Source organism: Phasianus colchicus, chromosome 6 (genome assembly GCF_987193195.1).
Source record: "Phasianus colchicus chromosome 6, bPhaCol1.hap1.1, whole genome shotgun sequence".
NCBI classification, from domain to species: domain Eukaryota; kingdom Metazoa; phylum Chordata; class Aves; order Galliformes; family Phasianidae; genus Phasianus; species Phasianus colchicus.
The window spans coordinates 14,667,110-14,693,886 of record NC_143441.1 but is presented as its reverse complement, the minus strand read 5'-3'; the positions used below and the strand labels follow the sequence as shown (position 1 = coordinate 14,693,886).

Genomic DNA, 26,777 nt, shown 5'->3' with positions numbered 1-26,777 from the left:
CTTCTCTGTAATTGAACGGAATGAGAAATTTCAAATTGAATTCCTTATTTGTCACCCTGAGTGTGAATCCTCTTTTCACGATAAAAGTCTGGCAGATTAACATCAGCCAGCAGAAAGGGTGGCTCTCGGCAAAAGAAGGTTTGACAGAGTATCAGCTGGATTTAGCCACAGGAGGCTTTGCTCACATGCAATCCAGTTATTTCGAGTACAATCTACTCCAGCTAAAATTAGCATATGTAATTGAGCAGTGCCAAAGGCTGAAATAATTTGCACTTAAGCTCGTAACATTTTTTTGTAACGCTAAACAGAGGTGTACATATAACCCAAGCAAAAGCACCTCTGGGCCATATACCTCCTTCCCTCTTTAATTAATCAGCCTTCAGAACAGCCTGAAATATCAGAATGACTAAAGATGCTAACCTGGAAATCCCATAGTGTGTAAATACTTAAAATGTTGACCTCTGTCTTTGGCCTAAAGTTGCAGATTGTTATTAGATAGCTCTTCTGCTTGCTGCTTTTGGGTTTGGTTTTGAATAACCATGGAAGTGGCAGAGCAGTATTTATCCAAGAATCTCAGAAGTGCCTAAAAATCAATTAGTGTTCTCATTTTACATAGAACTTGAAGTCCCCAGTGACAGATTAGTTAAAATCACCCAGCAAATTAATGACAAAGTTGGAAAGAGCACCTAGGAAACTGCACATCAAATCAGAATGTGTGCCTTCTTGGTACATTTTCCTGATGGATGTTGACTCAACATCAGCAAGGGGGCCATAACTGGACCACAGACACGCAGCTCTTTGTTTGCCTTGCATCACTTCTGGCTGACAGCATCACATAAGACTACACATTGCTGAGGTAGTATGGCTCAGCAGGGTTAAATCTGGAGCCTTTTTGCCTGGCTTTTGTTGTTGTCAGAGGTATTGTTCAACACCTTCCAGTGTACGTTTTCTACTGCACTGTGCAATTGGATTGCCGGAGCTGAAGCTTTCCTCAGGGAGGCCTCTGTTTGCATGCTTAATTTTTAATCTGATCTCTAGTAAATGGTAAAAAGAAAAAAAAAAAAAAAAAGAATTTAAACAACAGCAGACCCTTCAACGTGCATGGCAGGCACACAGAAAGGAACAAGTGTGTAGAAGGCAGCATGGCAACAAAATTAAAAGGCATGTGAAGCGGCTGGTGTTTGTACAAGTCACGATATGGCCCCACTTCTCAGTCACACCTTATTTCCCAGTAGGTGGGTTATTCTGACATGACCAGGAGCAGAATCCAGCCAGGAGGCTTTGGTGGTGGCTGGGGAAAACCCAAGTACGTGTGCTTTTTCTTGCACAGAACTCAGCAGGTAATTCAACCAGCCTCAGGGCTCGACCTTGTATTTCAGATCAGACTGTAAACTTTTTGTTGCAAGTCCAATTCAATTTTTTGTTGTTGTTCTTGTTAATTTGTTATGATACAGCCACGTGTGAGGTGCTGGGAGATATTAAAAAAAAGATCTGGAGCTGGGCCTGAGAACACTGAGCCTCGAGCTCGGCTCTGGTACCCATCTGGGACTCCCCTGACACAGGGCAGGACCCTATACTGGCAGGAGGACTGGCTTGTGTGCAACTCTTGGAGTGCTTGCAACAAATTAGATCATTAACATAGAGAGGCTTTGGGTGGCTCCAGCAATGTTTTGCTTTAAGAAAATAGAAGGAATGGAATAGTAATTAGTTGGGCTTGTTTTTTGTTCTTCCATTTTGTAAGAAAACTGTCTTGTTGCTTCAGCTTGTTCCCATGAGTAGGAACAAGCTGCCTCTAAACAGGCTTCAGCTGAGGCTTGCTTTTTCTTTTTCTTTTTCCTATTCCCCCCACCTCCTCGTCTTCCTAAGGAAAAAGCTAGCAAGCGGTAAGAACTGATATTGTATACGAGGCCATTAGACTTTTGTCTTGGCCTGCTTAATGTCCTTGACACATCCCCATTTTACCCAACGACAGCCAGTATGCAAATTGGCTAAAAGCTCCATTAGGTTGTTCAAGGCTCGGGAAACCCATCTGTCAGTGTCTGTGACACAGCCGAGCTTGGATTCTCACGTGGGAATCTGTCCTTGAGATACCCAGACAGATGAGTTTCTTCTAGCCTCTACTGTTTCCAGAATCAAAGGAAATTGTTGTACACTCTTCTTCTTGCAGCATTTTGTATGTTTGTCATTTCAACCACAGTCTCTTCTCAGAAAAGCACAGGCACAGATTGTGAATTAGCAGTGGAAAATATGTCTTAACTTTTTGAGTTGCTTTTCCAGAAATGAACAGTTATGTGTATGTGGAAGAAAAGAACAGTAGCTATTTGTTATCCTATCAGAGAAACAGTTTTGTGACCCTTTTCCGTATTTTTGCGATCTGTTGATGACAGGCATGGGGAGAGTAGTGAAAAAATACTCAATATGTATCAGCTGGAGTTGATGGGTTCTTTGTGAGTGGTCCAGAAGTGCATGATAACCTAATAAAATATCAAAGAATACACCTGTGAAAAGCTTTAATTGCGAGGATTTGGTGTGGGAACCCAGATGGAGAGCTGCTTCAGCAGAAGCACAGCTCAGGTTTGGGTCTAGCTCAAGACTCCTTCTGGCTTAGTATCCCCAAGGGAAAGTTCCTGCAATAGCAGCAGCACTTGCTGTACCTCCAGTGCACGGGAATCCACTTGCCTGCTTTGTCTGCTGGATGGAGGTAAGGCTGCAGTGTGGTTATCTGATGGCTTTTGCTTGCTTTCTTAATCTCTGAGACCCCTATTAAAACGCTTAACCAGCAGGACATGCTGAGAGGGTTGGTGCAGGAATGGGTTGCTAGTGCTACAGTTAGCAACGCTGCAGCGGTTTGTAACGTGAGACAGTGACAGTAAAATAGTTCAGATGTTCAACTTATTATAGCAAGAAGACTAAGCATATGCTTTTGTAAGTAGAGCCTTTCAGTGTGTGTAAGCTGCATATTGACAGGCTTTGAGAACTCTTGATTATTTCCTTGTGGTGTCACGTAGGAGCCCTGAATGCAGAGTATCTGGCAGTGTATAGCTAGTGTAACTTCAATGCCCAGTGGTGTTCAGATGCACAAGATAATTATAGCCTCCTCCATAGCAAATGCTCTGTATTCCAGTTTGGCACTTTCCTTCTTTAGTGCGTAAATAATTTTCTCTACCTAAGCTGTGGGCCATTTTGGTGATGTAGACATAAATTTATTCACCAAAAAGTCATCAATTCTGTTTTTGCAGGAGTCCCTATATAGCTAAAAGAGTGGGATTTCCCATTATCTTCCACAGGAGGAAGAAGAAAAGCCCTTTTGATACTACTGTGTGGGGATTCCTGACATTAGGAGTTGATGTGCTGGTCACAGCCAGAATGAGGATAAACTTTTTCTTTCCAGGAGTCTAATTCAGCACAGTTATGTATCATGTAGCTAAGTGCAACTTAGATTGTGATATGTTTTTGTTTTCCAAACCCAGTCTCATTAAAAAACTTTTTGTTATTAGCATCTTGGTTTAAATTGCAGACATACCATTTTACTTATTTTGTGTTCCCATTACTACTTTTTTTCTCTCCTTATCTCTTGAGGTAATATAGACCATGCCACAGCATATAACTAATTAAAAAAAAAATTAAGGATCAGAGTAGATGGTGTACATTCTTATAGAAGTTAATTGTGACTGGATTTACAAAACTTTCCTCTTGAAGATGAGCTTGTTTTCACACTGCTCCAATTATTTCAGTGGTCCTGCTTGTTGTGTGAGTAATACAGATTTGCCAAAGGAAGCGAAGGGATTGTAGTCTTGCTCAGATATTTCTGCATTTGTGTTTTCTTTGCTGTCTGGTCAGATTGGGAGACAAATCTGTCTCCTAATGGGAGACAAAACATAATTAAATATTGGTGAATAGATTGCTTGGAAAACAGGTGGAATCTACTTCATAATACAGTGAATCAGTCTTTGTAAAAAGCTAAAAATAAGATACAAATATTTGGCATGGGCTGTGTAATGGGTACCCATGAATAGGCAAAGCAGAAGATGAACTGGAGTTTTTGTATGCATTTAGGAATATTGGATGCACAATACTGTTGGGATGGTGAAAAATCAACCAAGCTTTGCTAGCCTTGTGTATCCTATATATAAATGACTGAGAAATTGAGTTTAATTTTAGTGAACACGCACAAGTCCATCAGACGAGCAGCACAGGGGGACACAGTTTTAAAATAGCTCCAGCAGATGCCACAATAATGTGAGCTTTCCCTGTGTCTCTCATTTATTTCTTGCTGCGTGTAGTTTTTTACTAAATCTGTTCCCTTGATTAATGCAGGAATGTTCTTGCCATTGGATAGGACAGCTAACTGCAACTGTCACAAACGCTAACTAGCTTAACCTTGTTGCATAGCTACTGCTGCTATTAAGTATTTCCTGGGCTAACAGACACCTTCAAAATGAGTTTTAAAGGGTTTTCTTTTTATATACGCAAACTGCTGCTTAAACAATGGCAGCTTGAGTGGAAGCTACTTTAATGATAACAGCAATAGTGTCAGTTAGGTGAATTAACTGGCAGCTTAAAAAGAGAGACCAGCCATCAGTGGATCATTGCAAGGAAGCTTAAAAAAAGAGAGAAAATTAAGCTGCTAGCATCAGCAATGCCACTAGATCTTCAGAAAGGATGATAATCCTAACTTGCTTCATGCATGAGAGTTAACATAGGTATTGGGCGTAGGGAGCATTTTACCCTGCCAGCTTCACCTTCTGTAGAGCAGGAAGAAAGGTTCTCCTTTCATATCCATAATTGTTTTTAAATTCAAAATACCATCTATTGTCTGTGAGCATCCTCACTCTCAACTTCCTTCTAGTGCATTGTTCCATTTGAAGTGAAGCTGAGTCCCTCCCCTGCTGCCAGCAGCTGGATAAAGGGTTTGGAAGGGATGCATGGGGTGGCCACGCTTGCTCCTCAGCTGTTGTGTCAGAAAGGGGTTCTTCCTTGGTTTGTTTTTAATTTCTTTTTGTTGGCATAAGTGAACAGCAACAGCAATTCACAAGCTTGGGATTCTGGGTGAAAACTGCTGATTCTGAAGCCTTTCTTTATATTTAATTTTTTAATATTTCTTTATTTATTCTCAGCTTCAGTATTTGTTAGCTTCTGGTTCCAGTTGAGGCTGTCAGAAATGTTATTGCAATGGAGTAAATTGCTGATCAATGCTGGTTTTAGAAAGTGTGCCACTGGCTTGTGGATATGCCCACTGCTGGAGCGTCAAGTAAAATTCTGTGGCTAATTTTAAGAAAAGCTTGGATCATTTCTGGGCCAAAAATAGCACTGTTTGTAATTAAGGAATCTAAAATAGAAGCATTGCAATCTGCAGGGATTTGCAGAGCATCTCTGCACGTCCCTACCTCAGGCCTGCTGGAAGCACTGGGCCTCAGCACAACCTGGGCACCACATTGGGGGCTGAGGGCCGAGTCAGGACTGTGCTTTGTTTGGGGAAGGGTTCTCCCTGCTGCAGAGAGGGGCCTCCACAGGGCAGTCAGGCTGCACCAAGCCAGGCAGTAAGCTCGGATGTTGTCAGAGCATGGAGGGAGTTTGAGTTGTGTTAGCTATACGTGCTCCTGCTTTAACTAGGTAGTGTTTGTGCTGACACATCCTTATGTGTGTGAGCACAAGACTGCTTCTGCTTCTCTCATGCAGGAGAGAGAAAGGCCCTAAATCAGCTGATAATTTGGCTGCCCTTTCTTTTTTGCTTGTCAACCATGTTGCAGTTTCCATGGGTTTTCTCTTACCCTTTCTTTGGCCCCTTTATCGTGCCCTCTAGACAAGGTTTTAGAAAGAGAAGGGCTGTGGCTGCTTTGCATGGCAATGTTTAGGAAAAAAGAGAGAGAGATCACCTCGTATATTATTTTCCAGTGCTGCCACCCATCCTGCAGCCAGCTGCACTTCACCAGAGCAGGAGGCAGGGATGCAGCCTGCCAAGAGTTGGATGAAGTGTAAAATAACAGTAAAATAACAGGTTTCAATGAGATGGAGCCCCTGAAAGGCTTGCATTTTTTGTGGAGAAGTGCGCTAGAATAAATAGATGTCTGGTAACACAGTGGTGCCTAATAAAACAATTTGTATGTACAATAGACATGAAGTAATTTGATTCAGGCTAGATTGGGCTGTTAAGGAGCATATTCAGAGGTAATCTTCAAAACCACACAGAATGTGAATTATAAGGCCTGTTACAGACATTGTATCACAAGAAGCTGCTTGTATAAGCGTCCTTTTAATCCTAAACTGTCATAGAGATGAAAGTACTCCAACTCCACCTTTAGGAACGTATTGTATTTCCCTATTTATGTTTGTTTCCTATCATGTGATCAGGTGCAAGGGAAGGTATTGCCTGCTAATTTTAGCCTCGCAGACTGTTACTGCAAAAGTGTAGCAGTTAGCAGCTCTGGAGGGAAGTGCTGTAAGGAAAACCAAGCTGTGTTGCATGGTGGTGTACTTCACAGCACTGGGGAAAAAGTATTTTAAGCCTTGCTCTCCTGGTTTGAACTAATATACCAGTTATCTTCCTGCAGAATTATCTTTGAAGACTGTAACTGATTCTATGAAATTGTTTCTTTGCTGAGGAGATACCTGTTAGGAGACAAGGGAAATGTAGTGTATGTGTAATTGAATAGTTGTTGCCATATTTCTCAGAGTTGTGTTACTAATTGTGTGAATGACTCTACATATTGACCCTATTCACCACCTATTTTACCACCAGGCTCCTAGCAAATCCTTTCCTTCCAGTGCTCTAGGGCACTTTTAGGTGATGCATATGAGTGGTGAGAAAAAGTAAGGGAGAGAAGGAGCCCAGGGGATGCAGGGAGGCCACTTGTGGCTCAGAAACCTGCAGCATCCAGCACACAAAAGAATTTGCAAGTTGTGGTCATCCTCACCAGGCAAGTGATTGTCAAAGGTCTGCTGGTTACAGAGGCTCTTGCAGATGCCTTGGGAGCAGGGTAAAATTTTGAGCAGAGGGGTGGCCAGAGCAGGAGGCATAATTAACTAGTTTCATATCTAGGGTCTGTCCTAGGGATGCTGTGGCACTTCATGTGTTTTCTTTGCTCAGAGGTTCATTTGTAAGGAGTGATATGACTGAAGGATTTGCAATGTTAACTGAACCCACTAAGTGAAATAAGCCTGATAAAGAAATGTCTTTTTATGGAAGGATTTTTTGCCCTGCAAAAACTACACCAGCCTAAAGTTCAGAATAGGAAATGCAGCAGCAAGCCATCCCTTTCTATGGGAACAAAACCAAAGTATCAGGCATGCGGAGGATGGCACTGATACAGTTTAACACTGATACAGTTAAGAGTATGTATTTTTAGTGTAAGATTCCCTTTTCTCTTTCCTCTTTGGAGGAATGCCTAAGAAGAAATGTTTTTGAATATAGATAGACATCTATTTTTCAAAATGTATGAAAAATGTCTAGTGCTTACAGTCATCTGACTGTATTTTGGCACTTGCATCAGCAGGATGAGAGTGTTGAAATCTACTTACAAAATGATGGGATAGAAATCCCCTTGATTGGGTATCTGTTACCACCTCATGTTCTTGGAAGATTATCCATGGAAGACCTGGGATATAATATGGTACACTTTCATATACAACTGTGAACTGTAAGAAGAAGGTGGGAAAAGAATCAGTATGAAATTTTCCTTATAACTAAAGAACTGGGGAAGAGAAGGGAAGCATCATCAATTATTTTTTTACTAATAGTAGATTAAAAATGAAAGGTTTTTTTTTCCCCTAATGTAAAATTAAATTGTATAGTTGATTCCCATAGGTGGATTTTTGAGGACCATAGATTAAATAGCTGATATTAGGACAGAGAGAAGGCCTTCAGCATCAGTTAGATTGAGAGTCCATGTGTGGCTTCTGCTTGAGAGGTTACAAGGTGCAGTGAGAATAATTACTGTGTGCTCTTTGTTTTTATGACATTTCCCCAAGCACCTGTTATTAGCAACGCTCAAATTGCCGAGCTCTTTGCTAGGTGAACTTCTTGTTTTTCAAAATGTAATTTTTTTTTTTTTTAATGTGAAGTAACCACCTGCTTCTATTATCAGACACTGTTAATTATGTTAGTGGGAAAATATTGTAGTCAGTGGATGCTTGGACTGGGTGCTTGGGTGGCCTTGGAGGTCTTTTCCAACCTTGGTGATTCTGTGATTCTGTGTTAAAAGAAGATAAGTTCTGGACTTTTTAACTTCTGGACACAAGCCTGTTCAGTTTGAATCTGGATATATTGTAAATATCCATTAACATGTGATCTTTCAAATGTTTGTTTAAATATTTTCCCCTTTACAAAGATCACAACCTTTGCAGAGATATTTAGTGATAGTTTAGTTCCTTGTGCAATATGTGAGACGCAATCCTCCAGCTGTCTTCCGACAGGACGTGGAGCCCTGCAGTGCATGTTCATGTCTTTCAGTATATTGCTGCACTGCTAAGATTGCTGAAGGAAGTACTTTTTCAGGTTTTCTTGAGTTAAATTTCCAAAAGCTGAAGATAAATTTGTACTTACCACTTATCTATTATGTGCAACACTTTTTGTCTGAGATTGTAACTAGACAGAGAGTAGTCCAAGTGCACTTTGACTTGATGGAGGGCATCAGATCACTTTCCCTGTTTTAAAAAGTAGAAAGGACTAGGTTTGAAATCTTGCCAAAACTGAGCACTGACTATCTAATGGCCACTGGCATTGGCATTAGTTGTGTTATCTTTTAGTCACGGAGATCTTTCAAGTCCTGCCAGTTTATTTCATTTCAAATGATCCAGAAACAGACCACACCAAAAATGGTACTGCTTTTTCTTAGACAATGTATCCTTAGACCACACTGTAAATCTTGTAGGAAATGGAGAAATAGGATTTTCAGCATTTCTAATTCCTTTAGCCAAAGGTTAATGCATTAATATAAATGCTGCTAGTGCTGAAATCCGTGTGGAACTTTGTTGTTTCATACTGAATTAAGTAAATGAAGTAAACTTCAGGTCAAAGCATAGCAAAGGAGTAAAGTTGAGATGTGTCCATTTTAGTAAATCCTTTGTGTGCAGTTGAATTTGATTGTAGGATGTATATTTCAAAACCTGCAGAAATCACTTTAGATGTTTAGTCTGTAAGTAAACTTGAAGGGTTTTCTGCATATATTATTCGTGAGGTGAAAGTGTTTTGTGTGAAACAGTGCCTTCTCATAGCGCTGGGAGTGGTAATATTTCGGGACAGCACTTTGTTTCAGTCAGTGAGCCATTCTGCTAAGCTCAGAGTTACTTGTAGATGTGGTGTGGGTGCACTTCCTCCCCTAACATAGATTGCTGATGATGGAATCACAGTGTCAGTCTTCAGAGGCTCAAGAAAAGCAAGTCCGGCCTGGCTGCCACTTAGGCTTTGAACAATTGACAGCTGCCTGAGGAGTCCACTATTCATCCCACACTTTGCTCCATTTGGATAGAAGCAACATGGAGGACCATGTTGCAAGCCTTGCTAAAGCCAAGATAAACATCATCTACTGTTCTCCGCCAGAAAGTAAAGATAGTGATCTCAAACAGAAGGCAAGCGTGGAATATTCTGATGCCCTAGTTGCCACACCTTCCCAAAAACAGGGGGCAGCCTCCTGGTGACAATGGCTCTGTGACAGTCACTTGAATCACCTACACTGGTTCGCTCTGTTTCTAATCTGATGCTACTCTTCTGAGGTGGCATCCCTCGCCCTAGACCCTGCTACTGGGCAGAGAGGCCTGGCAGCAAACCTTCTCAGTGCAGACTGAGGCAAAGAAAATACCGAGTTGTCCTATCGCTTCTGAGTCCTTTGTCAGTAGCATCTTGCTCTATTTGACAGGTGGCAAATGTTTTCCTTAGTCTTCTTCTTGTTCCTAGCACACCTATGGACAGCCTTCCTTGTATTCCTATCCAATGTCTATTCCAGCTGTTACTGTTACAATTGGATTATTGTTTTATTAAAATTGATTGTAGCTCTTGCTCTTCCCTATTCTGCTTCTATGTATTTTTTTAATATTAGATTTAAATTCCTTTTTTTCTTTTCCTCAACATTTTGTGCTTGTGAGCTTGAGACAGTGGTATTAAGACTTTTAGAAGATTTATACATATCTAATTTGAAACATTAACAGTATTGTCACATGCTAATATTCTTCAAGCTTCTTTTCTGAAGCTTGGTTCAATTTATTAAAGAAATATATTAAGAAGACTTTCTTTTTAATTTTACTTATCCCAATTTAACATTTGAAACAACTTCAAACACATATTATTTCCAGAAATAAAATACAGACTTAAAAAAATAAATCATGTGTGAATGAAGAATATTAAAAGGTCAAAAAGCCAGCAAGCTAACAGACGCAATTGGAGTCAATGTTTCAGTTTAGAAGGAAATTTAAGTTTTTGTTTGTTAAAAAATATGTAATTTGGATGAGAAATATAGTAAATAGATGAATATGTAAGATTTTTTTCCTAATTTCTATTTTTTTTTTCCCATTTCTGGTTGTATCAGGAATTTTAACATATGCATCTTGCTACCCTGGTTTTATATTACTTGCAAGAAGCGTGCCTCATTATCTCAATTAATCATAGAATGGTTTGAGTTGTAAAGAACATTTAAAGGTCACCTAGTCCAACCCCCTGCAATGAACAGGGACACCTACAGCTAGATCAGGTTGCTCAGAGCCCCATCCAGCCTGACCTTGAATGTCTCCAAGGACAGGGCATCTACCACATCTCTGAGCAACCTATGCCACTGCCTCGCCACTCTTAATGTAAAAAACTTCTTCCTTATATCCAATCTAAATTTCCCCTCTTTTAGCTTGAAACCATTTCCCCTTGTCCTGTCACAACAAACGCTGCTAAAGAGTCTGTCCGCTTCTTTTTTACAGACCCCTTGTAGATACTGAAAGGCTGCTCTCAAGTCTCAATGGAACCTTCTATTCTCCAGGCTGAACAGCCCCAGCTCTCTCAGCCTGTCCTCGTAGGTGAGGTGTTCCATGTTCCATCCCTGTTGCTGTGATGGATTTTACACAGATGAGTAACAAAGAGGCTGAATCCCCACAATGCAGGGTTGTTAACTTCGGAGCTCTGCACGCAAGTTCAGTTCCTTAGTAATGTTACACATAGCATGAAAAAAGCACGCTGCACAAAGCTCAAAATAGTTTGGGCAAAATGTCATGAGCTGGATCTGTGTATTTTAGTAAGGTACTTGGCTCATTATCGCCCAAACATTTAGCAGAAAGTAATTATGTTTTTAGGGAGCTGAGAGAAGATAGTCGTCATGATGAAATTAAATTTCTGCACAGGTTATGAGCCATTCTAAGGGTGTTCAGAAAAAAACAGTAGAATAGACTTACAAATGGACAAGTCAGTTTTGTATGGATATTTTGAGTCAACCTTTCTGAGCATATGAGTCGAATGACATTTGAAACTTTGGACGAGCACCGAAGTACAATCTGTTGTTGAAGGAATGGGGAGAGGTTGAGAATTTACAGCACAGTAAATCTACATCCTTTTTCTTCTCTTCTGAGATGTCCTAAAAAGCAGAAATAGATGACTGTTACGAATAATGAAACTAAACTGCAGTATTGAAGAAAGTAGTGGAAATCAGAATGGAAAATGCTTGAATAATACTGGGTTACAGTGTAAAAAAATGATGAATCTTTCATATGTATAATCAACAGAGGAGGCTTACGCCTATTTACAAATTTGGTGTTTTTGAAACAAAGTGGACATTCAGGTGTGATTTTTACTTTTCAAAAGAAGTTGATTTTTATTTAAATTGTAGCAAAATCAGATGTAAAAATACCACAAGTTGTCAAGAAATCTTTCAGTGACTCTGCCGTTTAGTAATCCTGTCATTCTCAGGACCTTCAGTCATGACGATAAAGTGTATGCTAGGAAAATATCTGTTGTGAAATCTAGTCATACAGAGGAGCACGTAAGATGGAGGAGTGTGAACTTTTGCCTTAGTCTGTGGTATGCACCATGAGTGGCCAGTGGCTTTAGAACTCAGATTTTAGTCTAAGTTATTTGTGATTTTCTAATGAGCATATGAATGGACACAAAAATATAGAAATTTTTTTTTAGTAGATTTAAAAAAAAAAAAAGTCAACTGTTTTTTTTTTTTCCCCATATTCACAGCATGCCTGAGTAATTTAATCCTCAAAGGTAGCATCATTTATAGACAGTTGAATTTTAAGGAAGAAGTTTGAATTGCCTGTAAATAAATAGTGTAATTTTGAAAATTCCATAAATAGAATGAAGAGGTTCTCTGTTTTTGCATTAATTATTTGGTTTTATTTCATAAATTTTGTCTCAAGTGGATTTGATTGGTGTCTGGAAGAAAATTTGAACATAAATTACAGTAGATGCTTATTAAATCAAAGAAAATTAAATAGTGTTTCCTATGCTGCCTCCTATGCCTGATGCATGAATTCTGGAGAAAATGGAGATTTTTTTTGTAGGACAGAGGTCTTCAGTAACAATACAGAATGTTCATATGCATTCAACTTCTTTGGCATACAAGTTTAAGCACCTAGTGATAGCTGAAAAAGCAAGTGTTTAAATTCATCATGGCAAATCTTGGTTACTCTCATGGTACCAAGTATTTTGTGCCTTCCCGGGATGTTGATAGTGTGATGCTCAAAACTGTCTTAGTCCTGGTGAAGATATCCAGCTTCATCCCCACCTCATGAGTTCTCTGCGAATTTGAAAGCCACTACTTCATCTCAGTTGTTATATGGGCCCAGACAGTTTTGTATCTAGAGTAATTGTGACTTCATTGTAAATCTCAGCCTACCTCACAGATAACTTGTTTTCAGGATGTAAAGAATTACCTAGAATCGGATAGAGGGGTTTCTGATGTGGAGTTTCAGACTCTGATGCTTCTTGTAGTGACACCACGTGTGGCTGCTCTGCTCTCCTGGCCTCCCTGAGGTTTCAGCCCTGCTGCCCTCAGGGTTCTCACAAGTGTATGGCCAGGTGCTCACCTATGCTGATGCCTAAATCCTTGCTGCTGTTATCTAGAGCCTCCTAGCTGTATCAGCTTACTGTCAGAGGACTTTCTCAATGTTCTTTAAATGTCACTTATGGGCATCTGTCTCGTGAGCTTGTTTCTCACTACTCCTCTATTTGCAAAGAGTTAGGTATCATCTATAAGTTGCATGGCACTTCTTCTAAGAACTGCTTGTTACCATATGCTTTTTAAAGGAGTTCTCACTGGAAGCGGAAATGCGGTGAGGCTTGTGACGGCTCAGTTTCTGTGGGCATCCTCAGGCTTTTGGCCTGAAATTAGAACACAGCCATAGCCCAAGGGACCCCAAGGAAAACATGAGCTCTAGCTATTGTGGAATGTCCCAAATTCTGTTCCGATGGTATCACACTGTGTTCTGTGGATTGTTTGGGCCACGGGAGGAGAGGCACAGCTCATCTTTTTGTAACACTGCCTGGGGAGAGGAGATGTGCCTTCTGCACATCTACAGGAGCATTGTGGGGAGGTTATGGGGGCTCTTCCTGGAGAGCTCTGCCTCCCTATGGTTCTTCCTTTGCCAATGCTTGCATAAACAGTGGCGGATTTTCTACTTAATTCTTATATAGAAAAGACAAACTGAGTGAACACGGGTCAGATTTGGGGATAAAAAAAAATGTTTTTGTTTTTGCATAGCAAAAGGCCAAATAAAAAGACATCTGCTTCTGATCTCTGCTCACCAAGTTGTCGTGTGGAGAAGAAAGGGATTATATCAGATGTTCTGTTTCTGTTCTATGCTTTAAGTTCAGTTTTATGGCATGGTCTTTTATTGCACTCCGGTTTTCACATCAGCATTGATGCTGTGGTATGTGTGTACTGGATGCAGAGATACAATACAATGCAGCATGTGCCTCCTACTTCTAATTTACAAGGTACTTTTAGTCTGCCGCATGTAAACAAATACTCAGAGAGTAAATTTAGCTTTTCAGAGCTAAAACCCCATTTGTTTCTGCAAACATTTGGTAAGTTAAATAATCGGGCTTTTGATCCGCCTTTTTATTCTTAAACTTCAAATGAAATGAAAACTCATCATCGTAGCCCTCAAAATGTTTGGGAATGTAAACGTAAGTAATAATTTCTGCTTACTTCAAGTTGTTATTTTTTCCTCCATTTTTTTCACCACAAAGTTGTTGTATTACAGGCAGTAATTGCTGTCATATTGTGATCTGTGCTCTAAAATATTCTTGTTGGGAGAATTACAATGTTTTATAGTCCAGATTGCCCAGATTTAGTACTTTTAAGATCTAGATTCTGTTCACATTTTGTCTCAGTACATCGATAAAATATGAATGTATTGGATAATGAAGCAATAACACTAATTTATGTCAAAGAATATAGGTTATTGTTTACGACTTTGCCAACCTGCCAGAATACTTTATCTAAAGGAAGTGCTCTCCTTCCTTGCTGGAAGATAAATAATGCTCAGGAATGGTCTGTCACCAGGGCTTCTGACACAAAATAAGTGGGAGGGAACAAGGCCGGGGAGGTTACTTTCCAGGGCGGAAAATATTTTTTTTTGGTGACACAGCTTTATTCCTAGCCTTTGGCTTTTCAGTATTAAGGACTAGACTGTACCCTCCTGCCTCAATGTGAGAGGCCCTAAATTCAGGAAGCTGCCATAGTTTCATTTGGAGCCTCAGGCAGTGCAGGGTGAACAGAAGATCACTTATGAGATGAGTAATTTAATTGCCGGAATAGCAAAGAGGGTGAAGGGGTGATTTTGGTGCCTTTGCAGCCATGTTTTTTCAGTGACCAAAACCCAGGAGCAGTGGAAGTCAGGGCCTTCTTGGTTTGCATGCGATGCTCTGCATCTCTGTGCCCTTCCAGTGCCTTGCACTTGACTGAGGCTTGTCTTTAGGCAAGATGACCAGTAGTTTGTCCTAATGGTGCGTGCTCTAATCCACTTGATTCTTAATTCTTCATCACCCTTCAGTATTAGCCACTTCCCAGCTGACAAATGTGTTTTTGAGATTTCCCGTTGGATAGCAGTGGGAAGCTGGGGAATATGCAGATTGACGTATTTCATTTGGCTCTTGAGTCAGGAAAACATAAGATACTGCTGTCAGTGAGAAAAAATTGTTAGGCTTCTGGTGTATATCACCCTGGCTAACAGCTGATAAGCTCTGTGCCATTGACGATAGCAAAGAAGAGTGAATTGCTGTTCATGTTGTTGTTGTTGTTTACTTGGTTTTAATGCATTTGCATACATTTATTGCATGCAGAATTATATAAAATGAGACATACTTTTCAGGTATTGTCCAATAAGGAACTCCCTCTTCCCTTGGGGCTTTCCTTCCTATCTATTGTCTACCTGTTAATAAAATGCTGTAAAGTAGCAGTTGTGGCTGGGAGAGTGGAGAAGACTGAGCTAAATTCTGCCTGTTTGTGCTTTGTGGAGTTCCACTGCTTTTTGCTGGCTTCAAGGGAATTGCAAGCCTCAGGAGTATTTAGACTACTAATTTCAACAGCTTTGTGTGTGAAACAAAGATCTCAGAAAGCACTTTACTGACCCATCAAATCCCAGTTTTACTTATACTTTAGAATGACTGAATGACTACTGTACCTGTTACAAGACTGATTTTTTTTTTTTTTCTCATGATTGTCATTTTTCACAAGTATTTTTTTTTTTTTTTACTGTGGGGAAAAAAAAAAGGTAAGCCAAACATAATGACACATTTTTTCCTGTGGGCTAAAGATATTGTTTGGAACAGAATGAAAAAGAAACGTTCAGTGTATGCAAGAAGCATGAGAAGAGAGCATTATTTTTCAATAATTCTTTGTGGGCTTTTTTTTTTTTTTTTTTTTTTTTTTTTTTTTGTAATAAGTATCTTTAATGAGAAAGCTAATTCAATTGGCATTTTGGCATTTTATTTTTCTTAAGCTTTAAAATGATTTCATTCATTCAGTTTAGGTACAGGATAATGAAATCAATTGTATGCATAAATCATTTTTGTCTGCAGAAGGGCTGAGCATAACTTCCACTGTTAAGTTACAATTTTATAATATTTTCCCCATTTTTAAGTAATATTGCAGTCCTCAGTAGTCTTTCATTCAGCCATCACAATGCGTTATATAAGCCATGTCAAGGTAAGGAAGAATTATTACAGATTAGTAAACAGAAGACAAGGAATCTAAATGGTTGGCTTGGGGTGGTGCAGTGATAGGATGGTAGCACAGTGAGTGTGATCCAGCAGTTCTGACTCAACATTCTTATGTCCAGCAAATCACATTTAAAGGCATTGGAAGTGATTGAGGCAAACCAAAATCTTCTTGATGTGTGTTCTGGTCTTCTCAGTTGAAAGGACATTTGGAAAAGACTTTTACCTTTTGTCTTCCTTCATTTTTTGAGTTTACGTATATTTTCATATGCCATTCCATTACTGTTGGAAAAAGTTGCCAAGGGGTGAGTTGTTGCTTCTGAAGAAACAGTCCGTGAAACTTTCTGATTGTGCAGAGAAGTTAGAAAGTGTGCATACTTGGTGATGTCTGGGGAAAGATCTAGAAATGTTAAGGAAGTTAAGAGCTCTGTCTTTCAGGCCTTTGCTGGATGTAGAAGTTAGACATCAGTTATAAATGGACTTTGTAAGACCCAAGCAGGTCATACAAAGTCAAGAAAAAACACAATGACTTGAGCTCCTCTGACTGCAGACTTTCTGAAAAGCACAAGGTTTTGGTGTTGCCAGTTCCATTCTTCATCTCATTTGCTTTTCTATTTCACTTGGCTATGGAAAAGAAATGTGTTTTACTTGTGGTGCTGTTCCTCACTGAGGATGCCAACCCAAGATGGAAGAGTTGCTGTGTTTTTTATCTCAATTTTTCTGTCATATTTGCCCTACTTTTTCTTCAGCTATGAATATCTTTGGCTTAGTTTAAGATTTGTCATTCTATCACCTACAAAATCCCATAAACAGGCCTGTGAGTTGGTAGTACGCTCTCATAATTGCTATAATTGGCCTGAAAGAACCCTCCAACTCTCAGAAATTACTCCTTTGCACAATAGAGTGTTAGCAAGAGATCATTTTCGTAGTGTGAGCTGTAAAGTGATATTTGCACAATTTATTTGTGTTTACTTTGCCTTATTTTATCTTCCATTCAGTAGCTAAGGGAATTGTGTAGCAATTGGACTTTAAATGAGATGAAGCCAGCAGCTGGAAAACACTCTGATCAGAGTGAAATGGATTGTGTGTGTTCACAATTGGTTGAATAGCATATGCTTTTATGGAGAACCATGTGTTGTAATTGTATTTTTTTAATATAAAATATGTACTTTGATAGGAAAAGTCAATGTATCAGTGTTACTGGGGAATCTTTCCAAGAGTTTACTTTCAAGTGGATAAAAGAGTACAAACTTGGGATAGCCAAAGGTGAATACAAACAAATTGGCCAGTCCATTAGAATAGCTGTCCAGCTGTGTCCTAGGCTATAAGGCCACTCCAAAACCACAAGCCCAACCGCCTCAGAAGCCTGCCAAGGAGCCAGCTGCTGCTAATAAAGCAGACTCTACAACTTGGCATCTGAGGCCTGTGATTCCCATCCAGAAGAAACTGTATTTGAAAAATATTTAAAATTTGTCTTTTTAAAGAGTATATTGCTTTGGAAGAAAAACGCTTTAGACTAAACTTGCAGCAAGTGAAAAACTATATAAGAGTGCTGTGGTTGCCATGGGAAGATAAATACTTTTCTTGCGTAAGGAGGTTGGATGTTGGAAGGAGAAGTGTTGTTCATTTTGAAACTAAGCAGGCTTCTGGTTCAGCATTTCTGGGTTATTGAGTAAGAAGGACCAAGGTATCTCATTATTCACACTTAGCTGTGAGTGTTTGTATGAGGCACATTGTTTCTGAGGGCTTGGTATTCGGGTGTAAGTGTAAGGGTGCTTTTCTGAGGCTGGGTGGGAATTAAGTACATTAATTTCTTACTTTTAAATAATGAAAAAGAAATTTCATTTATTTTTCAAAGATGAAAACAAATGCTATTAGCCAGCCATGCTAAATTAATAAGCCGCTCAGAATGATCTACAAACCAGTTCATTCCCCCCAACTCCCCACTGAATAATGAAGCATGAGAATTGAAAAATGAGATGGTTACTTGAAAAATTAACGGCCAAGCAGTCTTTGAATTCCACTTCCCTTTTGAAGTAAAACATGTAGATTTTTTGCATAATTATTTTTTCCAAGTGCTGCAGGTCCGGCCCTCAACTGCATTGGGAAAAATGCCTTTCCCAGGTGGCTGCAGTTGGTGGCAAGGTGTTTGGAGACAGTGTGGAAAGCTGGGTTCTTGTGGAAGATGGTTTAACTGCATTGCCCCAGCCGTGAGCGAGTTGATGGCAGGAGGAGACCTGAGTTTGCTTCCAGCAGGTGTGCACGGCTCCCCAGACAGTGCCCCCTTTGGCATCGTTTGGAATCCTGCGGCAAGCGTTCCCTATCTGGGATCATCATCAGGTTGCCATTCGTTTCTTTCAGTCCAGATATTGCGTGGAGATTAATGAAAAGATCCTTTGCTCATTTGGAGGCGAAATACATACTTCTAAATGCCATCAGTCATACTCTCCTTGACTCAGGAAATGAGAATCCAAAGCTTTCTTCTGACCTGAAGATTTTAGCCTGGCAACCAGCCAGAAGATGTCATCAGCCCCAGTGCAGGCAATTTTGTTGTCTTTCTGCAGACGGCATGGTGTACTGGGGTACCTGCGGTGCTCAAGAGCGCTTGCTGGGCTGCGGAGGTCTCCGAGTTGGAGCGTGGCCACCTCCTTGTCTACCTTTAGGGTATCTCTGAGTGCTGGGGTCACCCTGAGTGTGCGTGCGTGTGTCCATCCCTACAATCCGAGCAGCTCCTGTGTGAGAGACCTGCTATCCCATGGCCTAGTTCTCTGGGTATCCTGAGGACTTGAATTTTTTTCTTTTTTTTTTTCTTCCCATAGCTGTGGCCTCAAAAAATCAGTGTAAATGCAATTCAAGTTCACTTCTAGGTCCCCATTCAGTTGGCTGAGGGGGATAAAATGGCTTAAGCTTAAATTAGAATTAGGCCCCTAGTGCTTTCCTCTGCATGAGGATAAAGATCTTATAATAGAGTGAAAACTGTTCTTTATATTCCAAAGGAATATTTCCACTTGTCTTTTTTTTGCTTATTAGATTGGTGCAAGAATAGGCCATTTACTCATTATCCCTCTCAAACATATATATAATAATAACAATTATTAACTTAAGTACACAGGATTTTATTGGCTTGCAGAAAATTTTGGTTTTGTACCCTTATGTTATTTACGTGCATTCAGTGTTCAACTTGGGAGCATGAGGATGAAGCAGTGAGAATATTACCTTTTTTTTAATTATCAGTGTTCAAAATGTGCAAAATTATTATGGAATGTTTCCCGTGCTGGTGCTGTGATACAGGATGTCCTCATTTACCTCTGCAGTGGCCCCAGAGTGTTCTGAGATTGAAATATGCTTTCTGCCAGGATGCCTTAAGACACATGGTTTATCCATTGGGTGGATGTTAGTGCTGTCTGAGGTTTGATCCAGCTGTGCCCACAGCACTGCATGCAGCCAGGCAGCTCCCCATGCTGGTGCCGGGTCTGCTGCGTGAATCTGTTCCTGGGAATGACATTGAAGCTTGGCTGGCTGAGGATTACCCAGTGATAAAGTGTGTGTGCAGGGAAATCTGATCTGTATGTACTAAGTGCTTTTGATTGTCAGCAAAAGTATCTGTGCAGATACTGGGAGAAGGAAGCACGTTGCCCTTTCTCTTTTCCTGGGGATCAGAGTGAATGTCATTACTTGCTAGTTTGGTGATCCCACTGTCTATTAAGCTGATTTTTCCTTTTAGTGAGTCCTGTTTGAGCCGCATTACAACTAGACTGGATTGTAGAGAAATTCTGATGTCCTGACACCTGATGAGTTCCCACTGTCATGGTTTAAATGAGAGAAACTGGGAAGGAGGAAGGAGAAGGCAGCAGGAAAGGCATCACTGCACGCATGGTGTTTCATGTGTTTCATCAAAGCCTTTGAGCTTCACCCATCACTGATGCTCCCTTTAAGTTCTCTGACTTTTGGGGGGCTCCTCTAAGTAAAAGGGACTTGTTTGAAAGAGGCTAAAGCTCCTAATTTAAAAGTATCTATCCACTCAGGGTTCTGATTTTTTTTTTTTTTTTAATGTGCATAATTACAAGCACTAAAGTATGACCACTGAAATGAAAGGAACTGTTGATTAGTGTGATCAGAATAACTCGCAGCCTTCAGTATTTTCTCTCTTCAAGATCTAAATACAGAAGTAGCACAGCAAAAGTCACTAAAAATGTCATTGCTGCTATAATGAAAATTGCATATGTTTTGTCTTTACTTGGCCATCATGGTTAAGTTGGCGTTGGCCCAGCATTTACCTGCAGCTGCAATCATGTTAGCAAATTACATTGATCTTCTTGTGGAAACCAGCTCTTTCCCACAGCATCCCCGAGCTCCCCAGACTTTCTCCCTTGCTTTTCCACATAGGTCACAACAGGGTCAGGACACGTCCTCATCCTGCCAGACACTCTGTTGCAAGCAAATGTGCTGAGCCAGGAATGGTTGCAGCTGCTGAAATCCAGTGTGTTGCCCCAGGTTGGAGGTGCTTAGCTAATTTTTACAATGTGAGGTTGTGTCTTCCTTCATAGCATGTGTTTTTCAGGGATTTAGGGGATCATATTGTTTTCCATTTGAGAATACTTCCCATCTGAAACGATGCTTCTCGGTGGTTGTGTGTGGTTTGTGGTTACTCAGAAGTGGGTAAGTTCCCAAGAGCGGGAGGTGCTGTACTATCCTACGTTTCCAAATCCTGTTTTCTGTTTTGAAAGATATTCATTATGACAGAATGTTTCCAGGCTACTTTGTTTCTCCCTCTCTCAGGCTACCAAACCCCTTTCCACTTGCCTGTGTGTGTACTGGATGCTCCTCTTGTCTGGATAAGATTATTATGCTTCTGGTATCAGCTCTCATACATTTGGCTGGATATTCTTATTTTTATCTTGAAATATTCTTAAAGAAGATTGCATTAAACTTCTTTCTGTAATGCTAATTACTCCTGAGTATCCATCGTTTCAGAGACTTATTTTGAGATCTGGATAAATAGCTTCATAATCTAGCAGCTTTAATTCTGGTAAAGTGGAGAGTAAAATAATGCACCTCGTAACCAAACCTAGACACTACATCCTGTCCCCTTTTTGTGAGGGAATGAGTGATTAGATGTGGACAAGGGACGACAGGGAGAGAATGCCTTCTGTTCATAGCTACCGGGATGAAGCACACAAGTATACAGCTCATATTTTCCAGTAACAGCCTCTTTTCTCTTCTTTCCAGCAGTCCTATGCACCAGCTCCCCACCCCATGGCTCCTCCCAGTCCCAGCACAAACAGCAGCAACAACAGCAGCAACAACAGCAGTGGAGAGCAGTTGAGTAAAACCAACCTGTACATTCGAGGCCTTCCACCCGGCACCACTGACCAGGACCTTATCAAGCTGTGCCAGCCGTAAGTGCCATTAAAATACTTGCTTCTTTAGGCAGGAAAATATCATAGCTGGTCTTTCAGTTTGCAGTAGTTATGTCCTCTGAAAGATGTCAGAAGCTTCCGGCACTTGAAGGTTAACCATTATTCATGGAGTTTAAACAGCTCATTAATGCCCTGAAAACTTTCTGGTAATGAGTTTCGGGGGATAGAGAGATGAGGACCTTCACACTGACTTATGCTTTTCTGGTTTATTTCCTATGTAAAATTTAGAAGAAAAAAAAAAGGGACTTGAAGACTTGCATGACAAATAAACTCCCTAATGACAGATTTTATGGTTACAATAATCTGTGAATCATAAGCTCAGGAATGACAAAACATGGGTGTTCCCACCTCAACTCATTTATCACATCTTTTGAGGGCTGTGTCACACATTGCTGGTCTCACAGATTGACAAGTATGAAACCCATGGAAAGTGGCCCTGAAGTAAACATCTAATTAACTGCAGTTCCACTGAGAACAGATGATGTAGAAAGTAGCACCTTCTTCCCCTCTGTTTATCTGCAGAGTCATATTTGCAAATTCTATTGATAAAACACAATAAAATGGATATTTATCACTGGAGAGGCAGCAGAAAGGAGCTCTGTGCTCCTCATGCATCATCAACAGAACAGTTTCCGAAAACACTGCACCTGGTTAACCCTCCTCACTTGACTGACTAGTGAGTAATAAAGGTAGACATGAGAACCTGATTTGATTTCCAATGTCTTAATTATTATTGATTAAGTGGGAGGGAGATAATCCCATCCAGTTTGAGATTCCAAACAGCAATATCCTGGGTAGAATTTAGAATAACACTTTTTTTGTGTGTGTCAGAATAACATCAAGCCATTAAAAAAAAAAAAAATCTCCCTCCTCTGTGATATAGGAGTAAAGTGCTTTTGTCTTAGAATAGTTTCTTCCAAAAGGCAACAGCCTCTTTGATGTTTTTTCATTGCAAATCAGCATTTTCAATAGAGACCAACAAATGGATGTTTGTAAAGTAAGGAGCAGCCTGGAGCTTACCTGCTGACATGAACCCAAATTGCTGTTGTTTTAAAATCTGAAATAAGACTAAGAATGTAATGGGATGTTATATACTTGTTGCTCTTCCTGGTTCTCACCAGAAGTGCCAGAGAATCCCCCTAAATATGCCTTATGAATACATAACTGACCAGTGCTGGAAGTACAAGTTTTATTGAAGTGAGATCTGAACTTCAGCAGAGTAGGGTTAGCTTGGGAGTCTTCTCTATGACCTTGTCCTTGTGAAGTAACTACAGCTGGAACGCTGACAGGAGGACAGTGCTGGGGATATTTCATATTGGATGCAAGTTCAATTGTGAATGTACCTTCCTGACATTTATGCGAACAGTATTCATTGACACTTCTCACTTGTGACAGCCATGGGTAACCCCAGATTAAGGGCCAGATCCTCAGCACGTATAAACTGACTGTAACTCTGCTCATGATCAGAACGCAAATTTGCTGGATAACTTACTGCAATCTGACCCTTTCCAAGCTCAGACAAATACTTTCAGCTGAGCAGGAATGAGCTAACTATTCCTGCAGGTGCCTCACAGCAGTGGTATTTGGTGCTGCAGTCAAGATGTGAGGCACGAGGCAGCTGTGGGTTACTTGAACCCAGTTCAGAGAGTGTTGTTGGTACCCCTTGTCTGCGCATGGGAAAGGCACATCAACTATCTGAGAACTTCCTTTTGGCACTGCACTGTGGCAAAATTTTAATGTGCTTCACTAAACTTAATCTGGTCTGTGATTAGAGAGCTTTGTCTTGCTATCATGGAGTTCCTGTGTGAACAGATGTGCTGTAAGAAAAATGCTGACATTTATTTTGCTGATTTTCTATCGTTTGGCTGAATGGATTTAAGGACAAACTAGATAGTTGTTTTGAAGTATTTATCAAAGCAAAAGGGAAAGACAATGTAGGAAAAATTAAATGTGAAAATACAAAAATTTGTCATGATAACGTGTATACTCTTAAAGTAGTAGATGGCAAGATATTTTCTTTACCTTTGCAGATGGTTACATAGTAGAGATGAATAAAAGTCTAGATCCCTGCTTTCTTAACTCATAAAAATAAAAACAAAGAACAGAAAATACAGTACATATAACAGCAACCTGCAGTTGTATAAGTAATACAGTAAAATAGTAATATAAGATACACATTTGTGTCTTTAGAAGTGGCTGCCTCCTAAACAGCTTTCATTTAACTGGGGTCTCATTGCACAAATGAAAGATGCTGAACAGATATTCCCAAAACAGCTGAAGGTGCTGGTTTGTAGGCTTCCTGCATAGATGTAATGATCTAATTTGTTACAAGATATGAGGTGAGAACTTGAATTTCAATCTGTGAATCACAGTATTATTTGCAATGCAGGATTTGTGGAGAACTGCTTTTCGGGAAGGTGTTCACCAAACCTGTTTATGCCCAGGATGTAGCCTGGGCTTCCCTAGGGCTGGCTGCCAGCGCTTTGTGAGCCCTTCTGAATCCATGTCCTCTGCTGCAGCATGTGACAGTGCTGCCAGCGGTACAACTGTCATTTGCAGTGTCTGACATTTGGCAGGTCTGAGGAATGATGTTCTAAAAACACAATATTTCTCTCTCAGAAGTACAGGGAATGCTGGAAATGCTTGTGGCTATGTACATTTATCATAGCGTATCCCATTTCCAGGTTTATTTCAGCAAGAAGGCCACCCTCAATGACGTGCAACATTTTTTTGTTTAATTGCTTTTTGCCAGGTGGTTATGGAAGAGAAACTGTTTCATCAGAATTGTTTGATAAAGTGCAGAGCTGTCTTAGTGGATTCTGTGTGCATTTCTGTATTTCTGCTGCGTGTGTTTAGGTGGTGTGTATAGAGCATAGGACAGAAAACTGCAGACTGGAGTACCGTTGATGCTTGAAGTGCAAAGTCCATTACACATGATGGCAGACATTTCTGACAAATGTTCAGACACTATCAAACCTTTTATCAATTTAAGAGTAACCTTGTCACAGTAATCTGTCAAACTGTTCATAAAACTAAAGGAAAACAAGTCATCATAGGCTGTACAGTAACTGAGTAAATAATAATAAAAATTGCTACTGGAAGGTTTTCTATTTTGTTTGGTTGAGATCCACAGTATCTGGTTTAACATGTATTCAGCAAAGTTGCATCAAATTCTCTTTTAAAACAGAGAGCTGCTAGGTTGCACTGTCTTTTGGAACTTTATACAATTGTGCTGTCAAAGGTGATAATGAAAAAGAGTTGATAGAAATATTTATTAAGAATATGCTCTTCTTTTATGTAAATATATCTTTTTTTTCCCTGGATTCTCATAAAAGCAGAGTAAGCAGACTTCCACAAATAGATCTTGGCTACTCTTAACCTTTCATGAGCTTTATCAAAAGAAGGTGAATGCCCATCCCTGATCGTACTGATCATCAGAACTTGTTAGTCTAAAAATTTGGTTTTAAATATACTATGAAAAAAATAGTAAATACCGTGTCATTCACACTTATTACTCTGAGGTGCGCAGTCTCTACTGTTGTAATGGTATGATCCATCTCAGCCAAATCTTTCCAGTCAAAATACTGTTTTTGTCAAAAGGAAAGATAACCAACCATAAGATAAAAAATTACAGATTATAGACAGAAAAACATGCCATGCATCTCAGTTCGAAAAAAATGATTCTCTTTTGAAGTCTTTTGAATTCTCCTATGAACGCTTAGGAAGCGTTCATATGACTTGTCACTCATATTGTCATGCACTGTATTTTATTTCATCCAGAAGAGTTCCAAATTCTCTTGAAAACATACACAGGTGGCTTAGTCCCCCACTGGTGTAGTGGACACATCGCATTCTTACTAAGTATGTCCTAGTGGAGAAGGGAAAACTCACAAGCAGAGCATTTATTAATTTGAAACATTTTTCATTTCACAAACTTGCAGTTTCTCTCAGAGGATTTTGGTATTTCTGTCTGTCTTTTCTTACATGTGTGCACTGAAGAAGACAGATTCAAGATCTCTTAAAAAGATAAAGTTATTTTTGGAAAACAAAATGGGAATTTGGGAAAAGAGATGATGCTTTTGTTTCCTTCCCCTCCTCCACCAAAACCAACACAAATTTCTGACAAGAAAAGTTGCCTTAAAAGCCAGTAACATATAACAAAAATAATCACGTCCTTGTGCATTACACACTATTAAGACATTGGCATGTATTGAAAAGAAAATCCCTGTCAGGCTTGAGTCACTCATGAATTTTTCATGCCAAGTTTATGGTCTAAAAGAAATCTATTTCAAACTTCTGATGTCTGATAGTTTAAACCTACCTATATTTTTTTTTTGTCTGAGTTATTTCTCCCCACCTGCGCCAGTAACATACCCTCTCTAATCTTCAATTTCCATTGTGTTGCTCTTCTTCTTTGGGTTAACTATCTCATTGCTCTTCAACAAATTTGGACTTTTCTTGTGATCCAGGGATAATAAGAGGACTTAATTAAATCAACAAAGGGAAAAAAAAGTAGCCAAACATAATGATCAGAAAGTGCGTGGATCGAGCTGACTTTTGTGGAAGATGAAACAGTTTCTCACCTATATATAGCATTCTAGGTATGGGACATTCATACCAAAGTTATCATTATTTGTCTCCTTGACAAGTCATCGTGTGTGAGATGTTAGCCTTTCATCCCATTCTGACTGTCCTTGTTGTCCCTGTGGAACCTCTGACTAAATATTCCAATCACTGCTGTTTGGGTTCTGCTAAAGAGCTAGCACCAAGGATAATTTAACTGAGGTTATTAATTGACAATACACACGTTACTTAATTCTTGGACTGTTTTTGAAATGAACAGTCCTTTTGCCCCACAGAGAACTGGTTGAGGTTTCAAAGGGGGTTCAAGGTGCCTTTCAGAACAGCGTCTCTTGTTAATAGCTTCAACAAGTACAAAACTTCCAGTTAGTGCAAGTTTTATAGCAAGTTCACAATGGCCAGTTCTGCCACCTGTTAAATCAGCTCGAGTTTGAAATTCCTGGCTATTCTTATCCTCTTTTGTGAAAGTAACAAAAAGTTTGTATTGTGTGAGCTCCAGTGAAAAGGTAAAGAAAACATTGTTCCTTCCTTTCCTCCCTTTTCCCTCTCACATTAGAATGCTAATTAGAAAATACTGCTTTGAGTTACACTCAAAATAAATTTTAACCAAAATAAATTTTCCCTAACAAGTTCAAAAC

The 26,777-nt window shown here is 39.8% G+C and overlaps 1 protein-coding gene across 12 annotated transcripts in view; it reads left to right on the top strand.

Annotated features, from left to right (window-relative positions):
* RBMS3 (RNA binding motif single stranded interacting protein 3) overlaps positions 1-26,777 on the top strand; it is a 697,193-nt gene that overhangs the window by 328,255 nt on the left and 342,161 nt on the right. For 9 of the 12 annotated variants that reach the window (XM_090142518.1, XM_090142517.1, XM_090142516.1 and 6 more), the window contains one exon: positions 21,368-21,537. In XM_090142518.1, the coding sequence (XP_089998644.1) occupies positions 21,368-21,537 (170 nt within the window). The remainder of the gene's footprint in view (positions 1-21,367; positions 21,538-26,777) is intronic. The other 3 variants (XM_090142519.1, XM_090142522.1, XM_031590253.2) reach the window with 1 other exon arrangement.